At 49.4% G+C, this 17,333-nt stretch overlaps 1 protein-coding gene across 1 annotated transcript; it reads right to left on the bottom strand.

Annotated features, from left to right (window-relative positions):
- Positions 1-1,066: 1,066 nt before the first annotated feature.
- Positions 1,067-8,996, bottom strand: tmem160 (transmembrane protein 160). Its single transcript, XM_067974833.1, has 4 exons — positions 8,737-8,996; positions 7,293-7,317; positions 6,317-6,409; positions 1,067-2,658 (listed from the first exon to the last, which is right to left on the bottom strand). Exons 1-4 carry the CDS (start codon positions 8,920-8,922, stop codon positions 2,405-2,407), a joined length of 558 nt encoding a protein of 185 aa, XP_067830934.1. The 5' UTR covers positions 8,923-8,996; the 3' UTR covers positions 1,067-2,404.
- Between the last annotated feature and the right edge of the window lie 8,337 nt (positions 8,997-17,333).

Here is a 17,333-nt window from a genome sequence, read left to right as displayed (position 1 = left end):
GCTTGGCGGAGGCAGAGTGGCCAGCCTGCCTGACCCCTCATGGCGACTTCTCCACGTTGAAAAGTGGGAAGCTTGGGCTCGGGCCCAGCCCTGCCACCCTCCCTGGTGGACTGACACCCACTGGACTCAGACCAGAAGAATGGGCACTTGGGTGAGGCACTGGGAGGGGGAAAGGGGGAACAGGAAGGGAGCAGCTCATAACCATGGAATAGTATCCCAGCCAGAACCTTCAGGAGAGGAGGGGGATGGGGAAAAGCCCCTTTATGATTCGTACTGGTGCGTGTATGTATTTGGAATGGGTAAAATCAGATGTTGGGGGTGCGGTGTATATATTGTATTTTACTGTAGTTTACCCGTGATCGATTATTGAGCTGAGAGTCTCTGGCTTGTCCCACTGGCATCCCCAGCACAAGCCCAGGATGGACAGTGATGCCACTTTCTTGGGGTGGGGAGGGGGGAGGGAATCTGTCTGAAAACATTTCCTTAAGCAAGAGGACGAGAGACTGAAGTGACCCCCTGTCTGTTTAATCCACACTGACTGGCTCATTGTTGCTTCTCACTGTACTTTGTTCGTAAGACGTAAGCTGTTTCTAAGCACTTGTCAGAAGGTGCCGTTACCCGATGCACTTCATCACCCCCCCCATGTAAACTGTATAAATGTTAAACATTCGATGTGGCCGAGTCTGACCTGTGAGTGCAGATTGGCATTAAACTGGAGACAAAAAAAAAGACAAAAAAAACTCTTGATTTGATCAAGGTTCAAAAACAAAAAATACAAACTAACAACACTCCTCCCCGTCTGTGGGCTGTCTTTTAATAGCTGTTGTCTGGTTTCTTGCTTTTTTGCACAGCACTTCAGCAGAGTAAAAGTGGTAAATTAACCAGCGAAGGTGAACAGAAAAGCAGCAAATGGCACCAACTGGTGGCTCGGTGCGTAACGAAGACTTGCATTTTTATAGCGCCTTTCACGGCCTCAGGATGTCCCAAAGCGCTTTACAGCCAATATGCACTTTTGACGTGTTGAAGGCAATTTGCGCACAGCAAGATCCCACAAACAACAATGAGATAAATGACCAGATAACCTGTTTTAGTGATGTTGGTTGATGATGATGGAACGCATATATACATATATACTTAAAATACACAGGTAACCCCCCCCTCCCACAAACACTTCATGTACACACCGTAGAGTACATGCACATATTAACTTGTACACATCTAAACACATCGCTGCCTTCTCACTAAATTCAAAGCCGATCGATCCCTTTTCTCTGGGATGCAGCACCTTCAAGCTTCCGCTGTCTTGTTGTTGGGAACGGAGGGGGGCCGTCGCCGATCGTTCCCAAGCCGATACCGAACTTTGCACACGGACAACAAGCACACGTTTCGGAGTTTTACAACCCGAATTTTATTTCATTCGGTTTTTCTTTTTTTTTTGTTTTGAAATGCAGAAGAATGTGAGCAGCTGGTGAAGTGCTCGCTGCTCGAGCTCCTAACTCCAGCAGCTGAGCTTTGAGAGTTTTTTTTTAAAAACATATCTCAGGGAGATGTCTATAAATAATCCGAGATGGAAGGTTGCCTTTGTCACACCGAAACTGTGAATGAGGGCGGCACGAAGGGTGGACGAGAGGAGCAGCGAGCGATAAGAGGCACCGGTCCACTGGCAGCAAGTAAAATGATCGAATGAAACAGTACAGGAGGGGCACCATTGGGCCCATCGCAAACTAAGCTTTATTTATTCCCAATATTCCTGCCCTCATCCGAAGGCGCCTTTCGGTGCCTCCACCCACAGCCATTCTTCACGCACCAGTCCAGACAGGGAGTGGCGGCAGGCTATTCGACCGTGGGGAGGTATCGCAGCCACTCCTAATTCTATCCGCATCCGACGTACACACAAGTTACAACACGGGGGGGGGGGGGGGAGGGGAGGGGCATTGGGGGGGGGGCCACGGGGGGGTGGGGTCACTGAACGTGATCTCAGGCTCGATTCCTTTTTGCCCTTTCCGAGCCCAGGGCTGGCGGGGCCAATTGCAGTGGGTCCCTTACTGCTACGCAGGCTGAAACAGGCCCACTCAGCACAGACTGGCGACTTTGGTTTAGGAACCTTGGCACCGCACCAAGCTACCAAACTATTGCAGGAACGTAAAGGACAGGAACCTCTACCATGGGCTCTTCAAATTATTTTTTTCTCTCAGAAGGCAGTGATTAAGTAAAGAAGGATTTGCATTTCTCCAGCGCCTCTCACGCCCTCAGGACGTCCCAAAGCGCTTTACAACCAATGAAGTACTTTTGATGTGTCGTCACTGTTGTAGGAAATTAAATGCCTGTGCATCCCATAATACATATATATACATGCAAGAGACAGCTCTAAACACCCAACTCCTTGCTTTCCCATCTGCCCACGTCACTTGTCCGATTTGCTGTCGTCCTCTTTCGATTTGCACTCGTCGCATTCCTCGTCGTGGATTATCTCCACCTCCAGCCGTCCGATGTAAAGGGAGACGGCGCACAGCCAGAACACGGCCGAGGCTCCCACTGCCAGCCCGCCCACCAGTGCCGTCGGCACCGACAGCATCATCATCCTCCTCAGCAGGAAGAGGTTGGCAAGGTAGGAGCCGCTGCCGTAGGAAACACACACTCCTCCCAGGATGAAGAATCCTGGAAAAGAAAGGATCAGAGTTAGGGAAAGCGGGAGTTTAAAACTCAACACGGACCAGACTCGCGAGGGAAAAAATAAAAGGTCTCGCACTTTACGTGGGATCTGTTACATCCGCCTGAGAGGCCAGATGGGGCTCTCGGATTAACTCCTCACCCGAAAGACGGCAGTGCAGCACTCCCTCAGTACTGCACTGATTTTCCTCTGGAGTGGGAAGGCACCTACAGCGCCTTTCACAACCTCAAAACGTCCCAAAGCGTTCAGACAAAACCTTCAAAAGCACTCCCTTCACGTTGAGTACAGTGAAGTGTTTGTGTATTTAGTGAGTCAGGTGTCCAGTCCCTCAGTGAGAGCTCAGTGGATAAATGTATCATAAAGAAAGGATTTGCATTTATATAGCGCCTTTCATGACCTCAGGACGTCCCAAGTGTAGTCACTGTTATAAGATAAGAAACACAGCAGCAAGGTCCCACAAACAGCAATGGGATAATGATCAGATAATTTGTTTTTAGTGATGTTGGTTGAGGGATAAATATTGCCCCAGGACACCGGGGAGAACTCCCCTGCTCGTCTTTGAAATAGTGTCATGGGATCTTTTACACCCACCTGAGAGGGCAGACAGAGTCACAGTTTAACATCTCACCTGAAAGACGGCACCTCTGACAGTGCAGCGCTCCCTCAGTACTGACCCTCCGATAGTGCAGCACTCCCTCAGTACTGACCCTCCGACAGTGCAGCGCTCCCTCAGTACTGACCCTCCGACAGTGCAGCACTCCCTCAGTACTGACCCTCCGACAGTGCAGCGCTCCCTCAGTACTGACCCTCCGACAGTGCAGCGCTCCCTCAGTACTGACCCTCCGACAGTGCAGCACTCCCTCAGCACTGGCAGTGGGAGCATCAGCCTGGATTTTGTGCTCAAGTCCCTGGAGTGGGTCTTGATCTCACGACCTTCTGACTCAGAGACGAGAGTGAGACCCACTGAGCCGCGGCTGAGACTGAACAAGGTTCGAGTTTAGAAAGAAATCTCCCTCCACTTGCCCTCCCCCACCACGGGCTAGTTTACACGTGCAACAAGCTCCCAGAGAAGTTTGAATCGAGGTTAAATGGCACCTTTACAAAGCAGCTGCATCGATCTCTGGTGATAAGGGGAGTTGAGGGTAAACTGCACTGCGTAATGTTTTTGCAATGTCCCATCAAACACTCCCAGGGCAGGTACAGCACGGGTTAGATACAGAGTAAAGCTCCCTCTACACTGTCCCATCAAACACTCCCAGGGCAGGTACAGCACGGGTTAGATACAGAGTAAAGCTCCCTCTACACTGTCCCATCAAACACTCCCAGGGCAGGTACAGCACGGGTTAGATACAGAGTAAAGCTCCCTCCACACTGTCCCATCAAACACTCCCAGGGCAGGTACAGCACGGGTTAGATACAGAGTAAAGCTCCCTCTACACTGTCCCATCAAACACTCCCAGGGCAGGTACAGGATTAGATACAGAGTAAAGCTCCCTCTACACTGTCCCATCAAACACTCCCAGGGCAGGTACAGCACGGGTTAGATACAGAGTAAAGCTCCCTCTACACTGTCCCATCAAACACTCCCAGGGCAGGTACAGCACGGGTTAGATACAGAGTAAAGCTCCCTCTACACTGTCCCATCAAACACTCCCAGGGCAGGTACAGCACGGGTTAGATACAGAGTAAAGCTCCCTCCACACTGTCCCATCAAACACTCCCAGGGCAGGTACAGCACGGGTTAGATACAGAGTAAAGCTCCCTCCACACTGTCCCATCAAACACTCCCAGGGCAGGTACAGCACGGGTTAGATACAGAGTAAAGCTCCCTCTGCACTGTCCCATCAAACACTCCCAGGGCAGGTACAGGGTTAGATACAGAGTAAAGCTCCCTCTACACTGTCCCATCAAACACTCCCAGGGCAGGTACAGGATTAGATACAGAGTAAAGCTCCCTCTACACTGTCCCATCAAACACTCCCAGGGCAGGTACAGCACGGGTTAGATACAGAGTAAAGCTCCCTCTACACTGTCCCATCAAACACTCCCAGGGCAGGTACAGCACGGGTTAGATACAGAGTAAAGCTCCCTCTACACTGTCCCATCAAACACTCCCAGGGCAGGTACAGCACGGGTTAGATACAGAGTAAAGCTCCCTCCACACTGTCCCATCAAACACTCCCAGGGCAGGTACAGCACGGGTTAGATACAGAGTAAAGCTCCCTCTGCACTGTCCCATCAAACACTCCCAGGGCAGGTACAGGGTTAGATACAGAGTAAAGCTCCCTCTACACTGTCCCATCAAACACTCCCAGGGCAGGTACAGGGTTAGATACAGAGTAAAGCTCCCTCTACACTTCCCCTTCATAACTGCCCCAATGTGCCAGTGAGTCATTTGGTGACACAGTGGGAATTTCATCACCTTTCATTCCATTATCACTCAGAGTTTTGCACAAGAAGTTACCTCATTGCACAGGCCACCAACACCAACCTCTTTTGTCTGACAAAAATAAACTCATAGCCTACGAAAGGTTAAATGCAATTTACAATATTTCCACTGTACTGGTCCTCGTTCCTGAGCCGAGTATATTGCTTGGACCATATGCTTTGTGAGCTGGCACGAGACAGAAATGTCCATGAAAGCTGCCGGATTGTCGGAAAAATCTGCCTGCCCACCCCCACCCAGTCTGGCCCACCCCTAACTCCAGTCCCACACTACATGGGTGGCACTTAATGCCCTCCCACATGACCTCGCAGTCCACTCAGCTGAAAAGACAAATCGCCACAAAGCACAATCAGAGCAACTAAGGACAGGCTGTAAACGCAGGCTTGCGAGTGTCATCTGTAACCCGACAACAAATGAATAAAAACAAACCCTGATGTTATTGCAGTAATATTAGCGTTCCTTCAATGGCTCAGTGCATGAGTGGAAAACAAACAAAACCCGGGCGATCCAGGAGACTGTCAATTCCGGCCTCCTGCACGTCCCCCCATTTTAATCGCTCCACCATTGGCGGCTGTGCCTTCAGCTGCCTGGGCCCTAAGCTCTGGAATTCCCTCCCTAAACCTCTCCGCCTCTCTCTCCTCCTTTAAAACGCTCCTTAAAACCTACCTCTTTGTCCAAGCTTTTGGTCACCTGTCCCAATATCTCATGTGGCTCGGAGTCAAATTTTGTTTGATAATTGCACCTGTGAAGCCCCTTGGGACGTTTTACTACGTTAAAGGCGCTATATAAATGCAGGTTGTTGTTGATCTGCCCACAGTCTGAGACTTAAATTGCTTACAGGCTTGCAAGTAAAATATTTATTAGCCAATGTAATGCAACAACAACAACTTGCATTTATATAGCGCCTTTAACATAGTAAAACGTCCCAAGGGGCTTCACAGGTGCAATTATCAAACAAAATTTGGCACCGAGCCACATAAGGAGATATTAAGGTGATATCACGAGGGGCAGCATGTCGGAGAAATAGGAGGGGGCCGGGGATAGATCCTTGGGGGACTCCAGAGGTAACGGTGTGGGAGTGGGAAGAGAAGCCATTGGAGGAGATGCAGTTGGTTTGAGGAAAGCATGGCTGCCGATATTGAGGGGTACAAACTAAGGGGCAGGCGCATGGCGAAGTTGCTTGGTGTGCTGCTACTCACCATAAGCCGCCTCTCTCCCTGTATCGCTCTGCATGTAGGATATCACTCCCACTCCAGTTGCCAGCAGTCCGTTCCGAAACCAGGAGAGGAACCCTATGGAAAACAGAAGCAGGGTAACATCACAATACTGTACCAGAGAGCTCAATTCCTGTTCCTTTTATTCTCCCCCCACCCCACATCACCGAAGGTGCTAACTCTCACTGGGGTACGATCCCACGTGAGCCCAGCCAGTGTGGACAGGCTATTCGTCTATGACGGCATCACAGCCGAGTCCAATCCTGCCCTCACCTGACATCCAAACATAAAACACTTTCCAGCAGCAGTCGCTAAGATGGTGATCAAGGGAAACCTGGCTGATTTTACTTGGCCCATAGCTCAGGGGCTCTTGTGCCAGCTCTAGCACCCCAACTCCTACCCCGACTGAGGTCAGCAGACAATTTGGCACAGACCGGGGATGGAACCCAGGGCCCTCCTGCTTCGTATTGCTCAGTTCCTGCTTTCATTGCCAAATAAGAACATTAGAAATAGGAGCAGGTAAGTAGGCCATTCGGCCCCTCGAGCCTGCTCCGCCATTCAATCAGATCATGGCTGATCTTCGACCTCAACTCCACTTTCCCGCCCGATCCCCGTATCCCTCGATTCCCCCCCGAGTCCAGAAATCTATCGATCTCAGTCTTGAATATTTTCAATGACTCAGCATCCACAGCCCTCTGGGGTAGAGAATTCTATGAGCCACTATGGGGAAGCTATCCAGCATTTAAGAATAAATTGCACTTTTTGTGTATTGGGGAGATTGGCAAAAAAAAACTGGAATTATTGGCAAAAACCCTGTTTTTGCAAACAGAAAATCCCAGAAAATCAACGAAAGTGGACAGAACTACACTGAATCAGGAAGCCATTTCTTTTTGTTTGCCAGAAAATGTCACATGAAATCATTTAAAATTATATCTATGTAAAAAAATTCAGATTTTCATACCTGTTTCATGAGCTTTTCTGATCATCTGCAAAAAGAAAGACATTTGGTGAAACAACCATACAGACCAGCCGTGAGCAGATCCAATTTGGACAGGACCGGACTAATCGCACCACCATACCAGGGAGCAGAGGACACGAAAACTCAATCCAAAATATCCTCAGTACATGTTGGCGGAGTCCTTTATTATTGGTCCAGCTAATGTATTGGAGCTTCTAACTCACCCAACACTGGGCAGCGTCACTGCTCACTGGTTGATCCAGAGGAGCACTGACCCCTCACCACTTCTCCGGGCTGCAGGATTAACGTACTAGTCGCTAAAAAGCTCAAACAAACACTTTGACTTTTATAGATATTGTATTTATACATCAGTCACTTTACTACCAGCAGAGCTCCCGTGGCATTGCTCAGAGGATCTGGAGCACGGTTGAGATGTTTAGTCGCTAACCTGATCTGTCCCGTTAAGGCTGCTGCACAAGTGCTTGTAGTTGCTGGTGAATTCCTGATCAGAATGAGAGGTTCATTTATTATAAAATTATATTCCTATTTATTATACAAAGGTCAGAGCAATGAAGTAGCACATTATATTTATATATATATATATATATACACAGTATGACACATATTGTATCTAACTGTGTTATATATAAAAATCTTATGTCTACATGCACTTCCTGTCAACATTTCAATTATAAATTTCTGTGTCCACATTTACAATGGGAAATGTCTATGTAAACTTGTCACACTGTAATTTCACCCTCCCACCAATGGAGGCTCTGCCAATCTGCAAACTTCTCTAACCAACAATTAATCTCTAATCGACTAAAGATCTCGCAATTCCCAAGATTTGTACTTTCCGGCCTTAAAGGGGCAGCCCACGTTATAAACAGCTGTACCTCGGCAGCAGATTAACACACTGTGCGTCACACGGAGTAGCACCTCCTGCCTTTACAAACCAGCGTCATCCAACTCACCGTGAGCAACACCGTGCGAGATCCAATATTTTAATCCTTCCTTATATTAAACGTTATGTGCCTCCAATAAGCATCACGCCTACTTCCTGTCACACTACGGCGGTCACACTTTGGCGCAGCCTCTGCCTCGCCGTGAGCAACCTTAGGGCGGGGGGAGGTCAGCTAGTAACCCGGTGAGAGTCAGGTGGTGCGGGTACTTCCTGTCACGGTCACACTTACTTCCTGTAACGGTATAACCGTCACACTCTGGTGATAACGCCCACAATGTGAGATTTATTTATTACGTGAAGTATTTTCTGCATTTTATTTAACTTTCAAACTGTTTATATTATACAATATATTTTAAACATTAACATATTTTGTATTTTTATATTTTATTTGTATATTAATTTTATTGGCTCCATTCTATGTTTCATTTTGTGTAATTTTTATCTTATTTACTGATTTAGTTCACGACTCCCAGCTCTTCTCACCCAAGCATCCGCCCTGTCCAGTTCGGTCACCCCCGGTTGCACCGTACCCGAGCTCGCGGTTCCTGCTTTAGGCCCGGCCCGGCCCTGGTTCTGGTTGCGGCTCCTGCTGCACAACCCGAACCTTTTGCGGACAAAGTGCGAGTAAAAGTCCCGGCGCAAGGCCCCGAGAGCGCGGAAAGACGCCATCAGACTGCTGAAGGGAAAGTGTGGGCCCGCATCCCGGTACCGCAAAAACAGCCACTGTTCGGTCCTCCGGCCGCTGGGGGGCGCTGCGCTCGGAGGAGTCCTCCGGCAGCTGGGGGGCGCGCCATTAGGAGGAGTCCACCGGCCGCTGGGGGGCGCGCCATTAGGAGGAGTCCACCGGCCGCTGGGGGGCGCTGCGTTGGGAGGAGTCCACCGGCCGCTGGTGGGCGCTGCGCTCGGCGGAGTCCTCCGGCCGCTGGGGGGCACTGCGCTCGGCGGAGTCCTCCGGCCGCTGGGGGGCGCTGCGTTGGGAGGAGTCCCCCAGCCGCTGGGGGCGCTGCGCTCGGAGGAGTCCTCCGGCCGCAGGGGGCGCTGCGCTCGGAGGAGTCCTCCGGCCGCTGGGGGGCGCTGCGATCGGAGGAGGCCGAGTCGATAGCATCGGCGACAGCGCCACTCAGCGGTGGGAGGAGCAGCTGCGCGGGGCTGTGGGACTAATTGAATGGCTCTAAAGACCTGAGGAAGGAGGAAGTCTCCGAAAGCTTGTGAATTTAAAATAAAATTGCTGGACTATAACTTGGTGTTGTAAAATTGTTTACAATTGTCAACCCCAGTCCATCACCGGCATCTCCACATCTAAAGACCCAGTACAGGCACGATGGGCCGAATGGCCTCCTTCTCTGCTGCAAGATTCGATGAAGAGCCTTTAAGCGAGTGCAGACCCAGGGAAAAGGGGGCAGGGAAAGAACAAAAGGGTATAATCTTTGGGTCGTTGTTCAATTTATTCCCAATGAATTAAACATTGGTCCCTGCTTCTCTCAGATCCCTTCATATTCTGCCCCTTCCCCCAAACGTGCCCCTTAAGAGCCGATTTAAGGGTGGTGAATTAGACTTCTCTCCTTTTCACGTCTGTTTAATTACTATTTGGGAATATCAGTTTATTAACTTGGTCTGTGATAAGGTGGCGAGCAGGAGTGAGTAAATGACACGAGTGATGGTCGTGCAAGGCAAAATAAGTTGATAAGGAGCCAAGTATAGAAGTCCAGAGGAGATGTAAATAGTTACAGCAGAATAACAGAGCGAGAGGGAAGCATGGAAAATCTGACAAAGATAAAAAAGTTCCCGTGTCCCGGGAATGTGGCGGAAGAAAGGCGGGTAGACCCCAGGGATGTGGACCTACCCCGCCGACTGTGAACCGACAGAGGATCCCCAGCCCAAGCACCACCGCACACCTCCTCCACTTCCCGTGGCTCTGCTGAGCCAGCCTCCATTACCAGCTCCTGCTGCCTGAGAGGAAATGGGAGGGGTGGTTAAGATCTAAAGTTGTTAAAGCCGGAAGGCTGTAAAACGCTCAATAGAAAGATGATCTTGCGTTGAGCTTCATTGGAACAGGGTAGGAGGCCGAGGACAGAGAGGCGAGAGTGGGACGGAGATTTAAAGATGTAAAGCTCTCTGAGTGCAATAGAAATAGTTATAATGGTGACATGTAGTGTGAACGAGATGCTATTCTGGGCCATAATGTCCATCTTCAGACCGATGGCCAGGCCACAGTTCTGTTCCTCAGGCACACACCGGTCGGTGATGGTCTGGAACTCTTCCAATGTGTGGGCCCAGTCAGCACCAAGCAGGACCTCAGGAATAGTAGTTTCTTTCATTTTGGTCTTTGTTTGTCTTCTGAAAAAGTTAAATAGCTTTCCACCTGTGCTGAACTGGACGCACACTCCTCCTCGGGGGGTCTGATACGGTTTCCATGCAGACTGGGTGACCAAATACATCCCAGTTTGACTCTGTCAGTGATGGAGAATGGATAAGACCCCGCTCCTCTTCCTCTTAGACATCCTATTCAGGACCTAGGTCACAACCATGGTTCTATTTTTATGGATTCAAGGTACTTGTCTAGTCCTTGAAGATATCTAAACTGCTTGCCTCTACAACCTCCAAGCTAGTCCAATATCCAACTACATCCTCATCAGTTTTCCCGATATCCCAGCTGGGGTTGCCAACCCAGTTTGGCACATTCCTGGAGGTTTCATCACATGTCCTCTTGCCTCCAATTGCTCCGCCCCCACACTCCCTCCATTGGTTGCCCGACAGGTCCATCCTTCCCATGGCCAATTGGAAAGTGAACAGACTCTTGGTTACCCGATTGGATGATTCTTGACTTCAGTCAAACAGCCTTTTTTTCTCCAATCTCCAATATTTTTTATAACTAATAATCAAAAGTGGTCAAAGAAAATAAAAATAACAAAGTTTTTTTGAATGCACCTAGGATTTTTCTCCTGTGTTTGCTCGCAGCAGTGTCCAGGAGATTAATCTTTAATCCCTGGAGACTCCAGGACAATCCTGGAGAGTTGGCATCCCCAATCCTATCCGAATGTACCTCTGTTCCCCCAGTTCTGATGCCTCCCAACCCAAATAGCCGTCTACATCTCAAGCCTTGTTATTTTGAATAGCTCTATCATACACAAAGACTCCCAGAGCCTTCAGTCTATCGCCACATATTTTATTCACCAACCCCCTTATCATCTCAGCAGCTTATTTTTTGTACCTTTTCCAGTTCATTTACATCCTTTCTGTCGAGGGTGCATTCCAAAAATGCAAAATATCTTTTTTTTGTATGTTGGCTGTCCAGTATTGATTTGGACATATTTCTTGGCACTGCAGCTCCACCAGCTCTCCTGTTACTTGTTCCAAAACAATCCTCAGGAGACAGGAAGGTCGAATTTTTTTAACTAGGTGTTTGCTGGTCAGATTTTTTGAAAACTGGAGCTCCTCACCTCACTCAGTTTTCCCTCTTTCTGCGATGCATCGGTTTTCAACATTCAATCTTGGTGGCAACTAACCATTACTCCCCTATCTCAACATTCCCCCGACTCCTCGTCCTGGTGATGGACAATCATCAGGAGCCTAGTCCAAAAACCTTATAACTTGGAGCCATATACTGAGGGGGGGGGTGTAACAGGGGGGAGTGTTATAACTGAGAGTCTTATACTGAGGGGGGGTGTAACAGGGAGAGTGTTATAACTGAGAGTCTTATACTGAGGGGGGTGGTGTAACAGGGAGAGTGTTATAACTGAGAGTCTTATACTGAGGGGGTGTGTAACAGGGGGAGTGTTATAACTGAGAGTCTTATACTGAGGGGGGGTGTAACAGGGAGAGTGTTATAACTGAGAGTCTTATACTGAGGGGGGGGGGGTGTAACAGGGCGTTACTACTGAGATATTTATAATGAGGGGTGTAAGAGACAGTGTTATAACTAAGAGCCTAAAAATGGGAAGTTAAGGTCTCCTGGTGGCTCGTTGGTTGCTTGCACCCTCTAGTGTAGTAACTGAGTTATACAAACCAGAAGGTCCTCGTGCAATCTGCAGTCTGTGCTGATCTCAATCCAGACAGCAATTGTCCTGGGCATCTCTAGGCTAGAGACAGGAGGGGAAATTAATCAGTCAGGGTCCCTACGTCTGGTCATTATCTATTGTCGCCCACTGGAAAATGTGCAGGTTTGGACGTTGGGTGGGGCAGGATCGGGCTCAGCTGTGTTGCCCCCCACAACCAAATTGCCTGCCACCTCTCAGGGTCTTGGCTTCACACACGAAAAGTCATTAATTGGATGAGGCGCTGGAGCCAGCCAGTGTCCATGGAACTGGACCCCAGCAAGAGTCAACAGATATCATACAGTACAGGAGGAGGCCACTCGGTCCATCGTGCCTGTGCTGGCTCTTTGGAAGAAACTATCCAATTAGTCCCACACCCCAACCCCCCCCACCGCTCTTTTCCCGTAGCCTTGAAAAATGATTTCCTTTTCAAATAGATAACCAATCCTCTTTGGAAAGTTACTATTGTCCTGGGAAGAGAGAGGGAAAGAAAATTTTGGGAAGTGAGGTGAAGAACATCAGTCCTTTTTTTTTTACAAAGGTGTTTGTGCTGCAGCTGCACCAGAGTGGTGAGGGAGCTGCACTGCTGGAAACCAGAGCTGAAGCAGACAGGAAGTCCTCTGATAACTAGCCAAGACGGGAAGGTCCCAGCGACTCAGGCCTGCCTGACAGCAAACCCATTTCTGCCTCTTTCATCTTCCCGCCTCATAATTCATGTTTTATCTCAATAGGAAGAAGATCATAAATCTACTCTCACTACGCCTAAACATCGCACGGAACTGAGCAGGGGAATCAGCTCTCTGGCTCACTCACTGCGCTGTGAGCAGTGAGACTCTGCCAGAACTTCTCAAATCTCTTTTCTCAGAGCGGTTTCATCTATCTCCTCTCACTCAGGTCTGTTGCACCTAGACTGCAGGATCCAGATACAAAAACAAATTAAAACAAGCATCGTAGGAAACCCTGCTCCCTCCCCCTCATTCCCCTTCCCTTTCACCCTCACCCTCCTCTCTCTCCCCTCTCCCCTCTCCCTCTCTCTCCCTTTCACCCCCTCCCCTCTCTCCACTACCTCTCCCCTCCTCCCTTTCACTCCCCTCCCCCTCTCTCCTCCTCCCTTTCACCCCCCTCCCCTCTCTCCACTACCCCTCCCCCTCTCTCCCCTACCCCCTCTCCCTCTCCTCCCTTTCACCCCCTCCCCCACTTCCCACTCTCTCCTACCCTTCTCCCCCTTTCACCCCTCCCCCACTCTCCCCTACCCTTCTCCCCTTTCACCCCCTCCCCCACTTCCCCTACCCTTCTCCCCCTTTCACCCCCTCCCCCACTCTCCCCTACCCTCTCCCCCTTTCACCCCCTCCCCCACTCTCCCCTACCCTTCTCCTCCCTTTCACCCCCCCTCCACTCCCATTATCCCTCTCCCCTTCCATAAACTGCTTCTCCAGCACATTGCTGATTGTTCTTATTGTATCTGTTCCATTTGAGAGGCCCTGAAAAGTCTGGTTTAAGGCCACACCCAATAAAAGGCCATCGTGTCCCCCTAAAACACTGACCCCTCTTGTCGTGTTCCCCCACCACCGACCCCCAAGGTGGCCACTTTTCAGCCGTGATTGTTCACCTCTCTCTCCTCCTTTAAGACGCTCCTTAAAACTTACCTCTTTTGTCCAAGCTTTTGGTCACCTGTCCGAATATCTCCTTATGTGACTCGGTGTCAAACTTTGTCTGATTTACGCTCCTGTGAAACGACGAGGGACGTTTTACTCCCGTTTCTGCTGTCCGTATCCCAACTCGCACCAAGTCCCGTTCACACCCTCACCCCCTGTGCTCGCTGACCTACACTCGGCTCCCGGTCTGGCTAACCAATTCAATTTTAAAATTCTCATCCTAATTTTCCAATCCTCCATTGCCTTCCCCCCTCCCTATCTCTGTAACCTCCCTCCAGCCCCCACAACCCTCCGAGATCTCTGCGCTCCTCCGATTCTGGCCTCTTGCGCATCCCCGATTTCCTTCGCTCCACCATTGGCGGCCGTGCCTTCAGCTGCATTCCCTCCCTAAACCTCTCCGCCTCTCTCTCCTCCTTTAAGACGCTCCTTAAAACCTACCTGTTTGACATGTCTGATAATCGCTCCTGTGAAGCGCCTTGGGACATTGTACTACGTTAAAGGCGCTATATAAATGCAGGTTATTGTGATTTTTGGCAGGGTTAACGACCACGAAGGGCAGCGCGAGCCAATCCAGATAGTCTGTCCTCCTCACACATACACGAGCACTTTCCAGCAGGGGGAAGTGGAGAGTCCAGCCAACTCTCAATGCAACCGAGATTGATAATGAGGCAAAGCAGAATTCGCATGGTGAAATATGGAATTAGTGTCCTAAAATATAGAAGTAATACTGCAACATAGAATCAGTGTAGTGAAGGGAAGCAAGAGTTTAAGACAGACCCGGAGAGTCAACAGATTTACTCGGTTGAACAATAATTAACTTTTTGTGGTCACTTGACTGGATAGTAATTCACTGCAGGAAGAAAGTGCTGTGTGATAAGATAACAAGAAGGAAGAATTGTATTCATCTCGTTAACTTAGCTGTGGATAGATACACGTGTGTGCTCGTTTGTTAGGAAATTCATCTCATTAACTGAACTGGAGATAAGGTGCATTGCTCGCTCATTAGTTTCTCCTCAGATGGAATTTTTCTTTTAACTCTTTTGGTATCATGTAAAGGGCAGATGTGCCAATGGCCACATGCACCTGGGACCTCAGGCCTTGAAATTGGGCCATGTAGCACGTTTTTTCAGACGCTACGTGGCCTACTAAGGCTCCACAATGGCGGGCAGGAATCGCGCACCGCCCGCCCTATTGGTAATGCGGCGATCGTTCGAGTCAGGCGCATACCAGTCAAAGTCAAAAATAATTTATGCATTTTCCATTTTGGACCATCATTCAGCCTTTTGGGGGAAAGAGAGTTCCAGATTTCCACTACCCTTTGTGTGAAAAAGTGCTCCCAAAATGGCCCAGCTCTAATTTTAAGGTTCTGTCCCCTTGTTCTGGACTCCCCCCACCAGAGGAAATAGTTTCTCTCTATCGACCCTATCGAACCCCTTTAATACCTCTATTAGATCATCCCTCAATAGGGTTGCCAACTCCGGCTGGATGTTTTCCTGGAGGTTTTATCATATGACCTCCTCCGTTCCAATTGCCCCGCCCCACACTCTCCCCATTGGTCGCCCGACATGTCTATTCTCAGGTTGCCCCGCCTTCCCACGGCCAATTGGAAAGCAAGCAGACTCTTCATCACCTGATTCGGTGATTCTTGACTGTCTGTCAAACAACCTTTACTTCCCAACTCCAACATCAAAGTGTTGAAAGAAAATGATTTGTTTTAATATCCCAATGATTTTTCTCTCCGTGTTGCTCCCAGCAGTGTCCTGGAGATTAATCTTCAATTCCTGGAGACTCCAGGGCAGTTGGCAACCCCGAACCCTTCAATGTGATCCAATTTTGGCCTTGGCCCATTCCCAATCCTAGCAATAGGGAAGTGCTGAACAGTCTGGGATACCTGGCTGGCTTTGCTGCTTCCTGGTGGCCAGCTGACAGGGGAAACAACAATAATTTGCATTTATATAGCGCCTTTAACGTAATAAAATGTCCCAAGGCGCTTCACAGGAGCGATTATCAAACAAAATTTGACACCGAGTCACATAAGGAGATATTAGGACAGGTGACCAAAAGCTTCGTCAAAGAGGTCGGTTTTAAAGAGGGTCTCAAAGGAGGAGCGAGAGGCGGAGAGGTTTAGGGAGGGAATTCCAGAGCTTAGGGCCCAGGCAGCTGAAGGCACGGCCGCCAATGGTGGAGCGATGGAAATCGGGGATGCGCAAGAGGCCAGAATTGGAGGAGGGCAGAGATCTCAGAGAGTTGTAGGGCTGGAGGAGGTAGGTTACAGAGATAGGACGCAGTGGGGGGGGGGGGGGGGGGGGGGGAGGAGGAGGAGTCATAGAGTTATACAGCACGGATAGAGGCCCTTCGGCCCATCGTGTCCGCGCCGGCCATCAGCCCTGTCTACTCTAATCCCATATTCCAGCATTTGGTCCGTAGCCTTGTATGCTATGGCATTTCAAGTGCTCATCCAAATGCTTCTTGAATGTTGTGAGGGTTCCTGCCTCCACAACCCTTTCAGGCAGTGAGTTCCAGACTCCAACCACCCTCTGGGTGAAAAAGTTCTTTCTCAAATCCCCTCTAAACCTCCCGCCTTTTACCTTGAATCTATGTCCCCTTGTTATAGAACCCTCAACGAAGGGAAAAAGCTCCTTAGTATCCATCCTATCTGTGCCCCTCATAATTTTGTACACCTCAATCATGTCCCCCCTCAGCCTCCTCTGCTCCAAGGAAAACAAACCCAATCTTCCCAGTCTCTCTTCATAGCTGAAGCGCTCCAGCCCTGGTAACATCCTGGTGAATCTCCTCTGCACTCTCTCCAAAGCGATCACATCCTTCCTGTAGTGTGGCGACCAGAACTGCACACAGTACTCCAGCTGTGGCCTAACCAGTGTTTTATACAGCTCCATCATAACCTCCTTGCTCTTATATTCTATGCCTCGGCTAATAAAGGCAAGTATCCCATATGCCTTCTTTACCACCTTATCTACCTGTTCCGCCGCCTTCAGGGATCTGTGAACTTGCACACCAAGATCCCTCTGACCCTCTGTCTTGCCTAGGGTCCTCCCATTCATTGTGTATTCCCTTGCCTTGTTAGTCCCTCCAAAGTGCATCACCTCGCACTTTTCCGGGTTAAATTCCATTTGCCACTGTTCCGCCCATCTGACCAACCCATCTATATCGTCCTGCAGACTGAGGCTATCCTCCTCACTATTTACCACCCTACCAATCTTTGTATCATCAGCGAACTTACTGATCATACCTTTTACATTCATATCCAAGTCATTAATGTAGACAAACTGCTCCAGGTGAGGAGGGAGAGAAGGGAAGTGAGGTGGAGAAACAATCCAAGTACGATGGAAAATCCAACCCGACAGATAAAACAAGAACCGTATCTCAGAGC

Source organism: Heptranchias perlo, chromosome 41, assembly GCF_035084215.1.
Source record: "Heptranchias perlo isolate sHepPer1 chromosome 41, sHepPer1.hap1, whole genome shotgun sequence".
NCBI lineage: Eukaryota > Metazoa > Chordata > Chondrichthyes > Hexanchiformes > Hexanchidae > Heptranchias > Heptranchias perlo.
This window is presented reverse-complemented; position numbering and strand designations above follow the sequence as displayed.

Excerpts from the sequence above, each read along its gene's own strand:
- tmem160 (XM_067974833.1), bottom strand. The coding sequence starts at position 8,922 with ATGGCGTCTTTCCGCGCTCTCGGGGCCTTGCGCCGGGACTTTTACTCG. Across the intron at positions 7,318-8,736 it reads TGGACAGGGCGGATGCTTGG|ATGATCAGAAAAGCTCATGA; the intron begins GTGAGAAGAGCT and ends TTCTTTTTGCAG. Across the intron at positions 2,659-6,316 it reads AGGGAGAGAGGCGGCTTATG|GATTCTTCATCCTGGGAGGA; the intron begins GTGAGTAGCAGC and ends TTTCTTTTCCAG.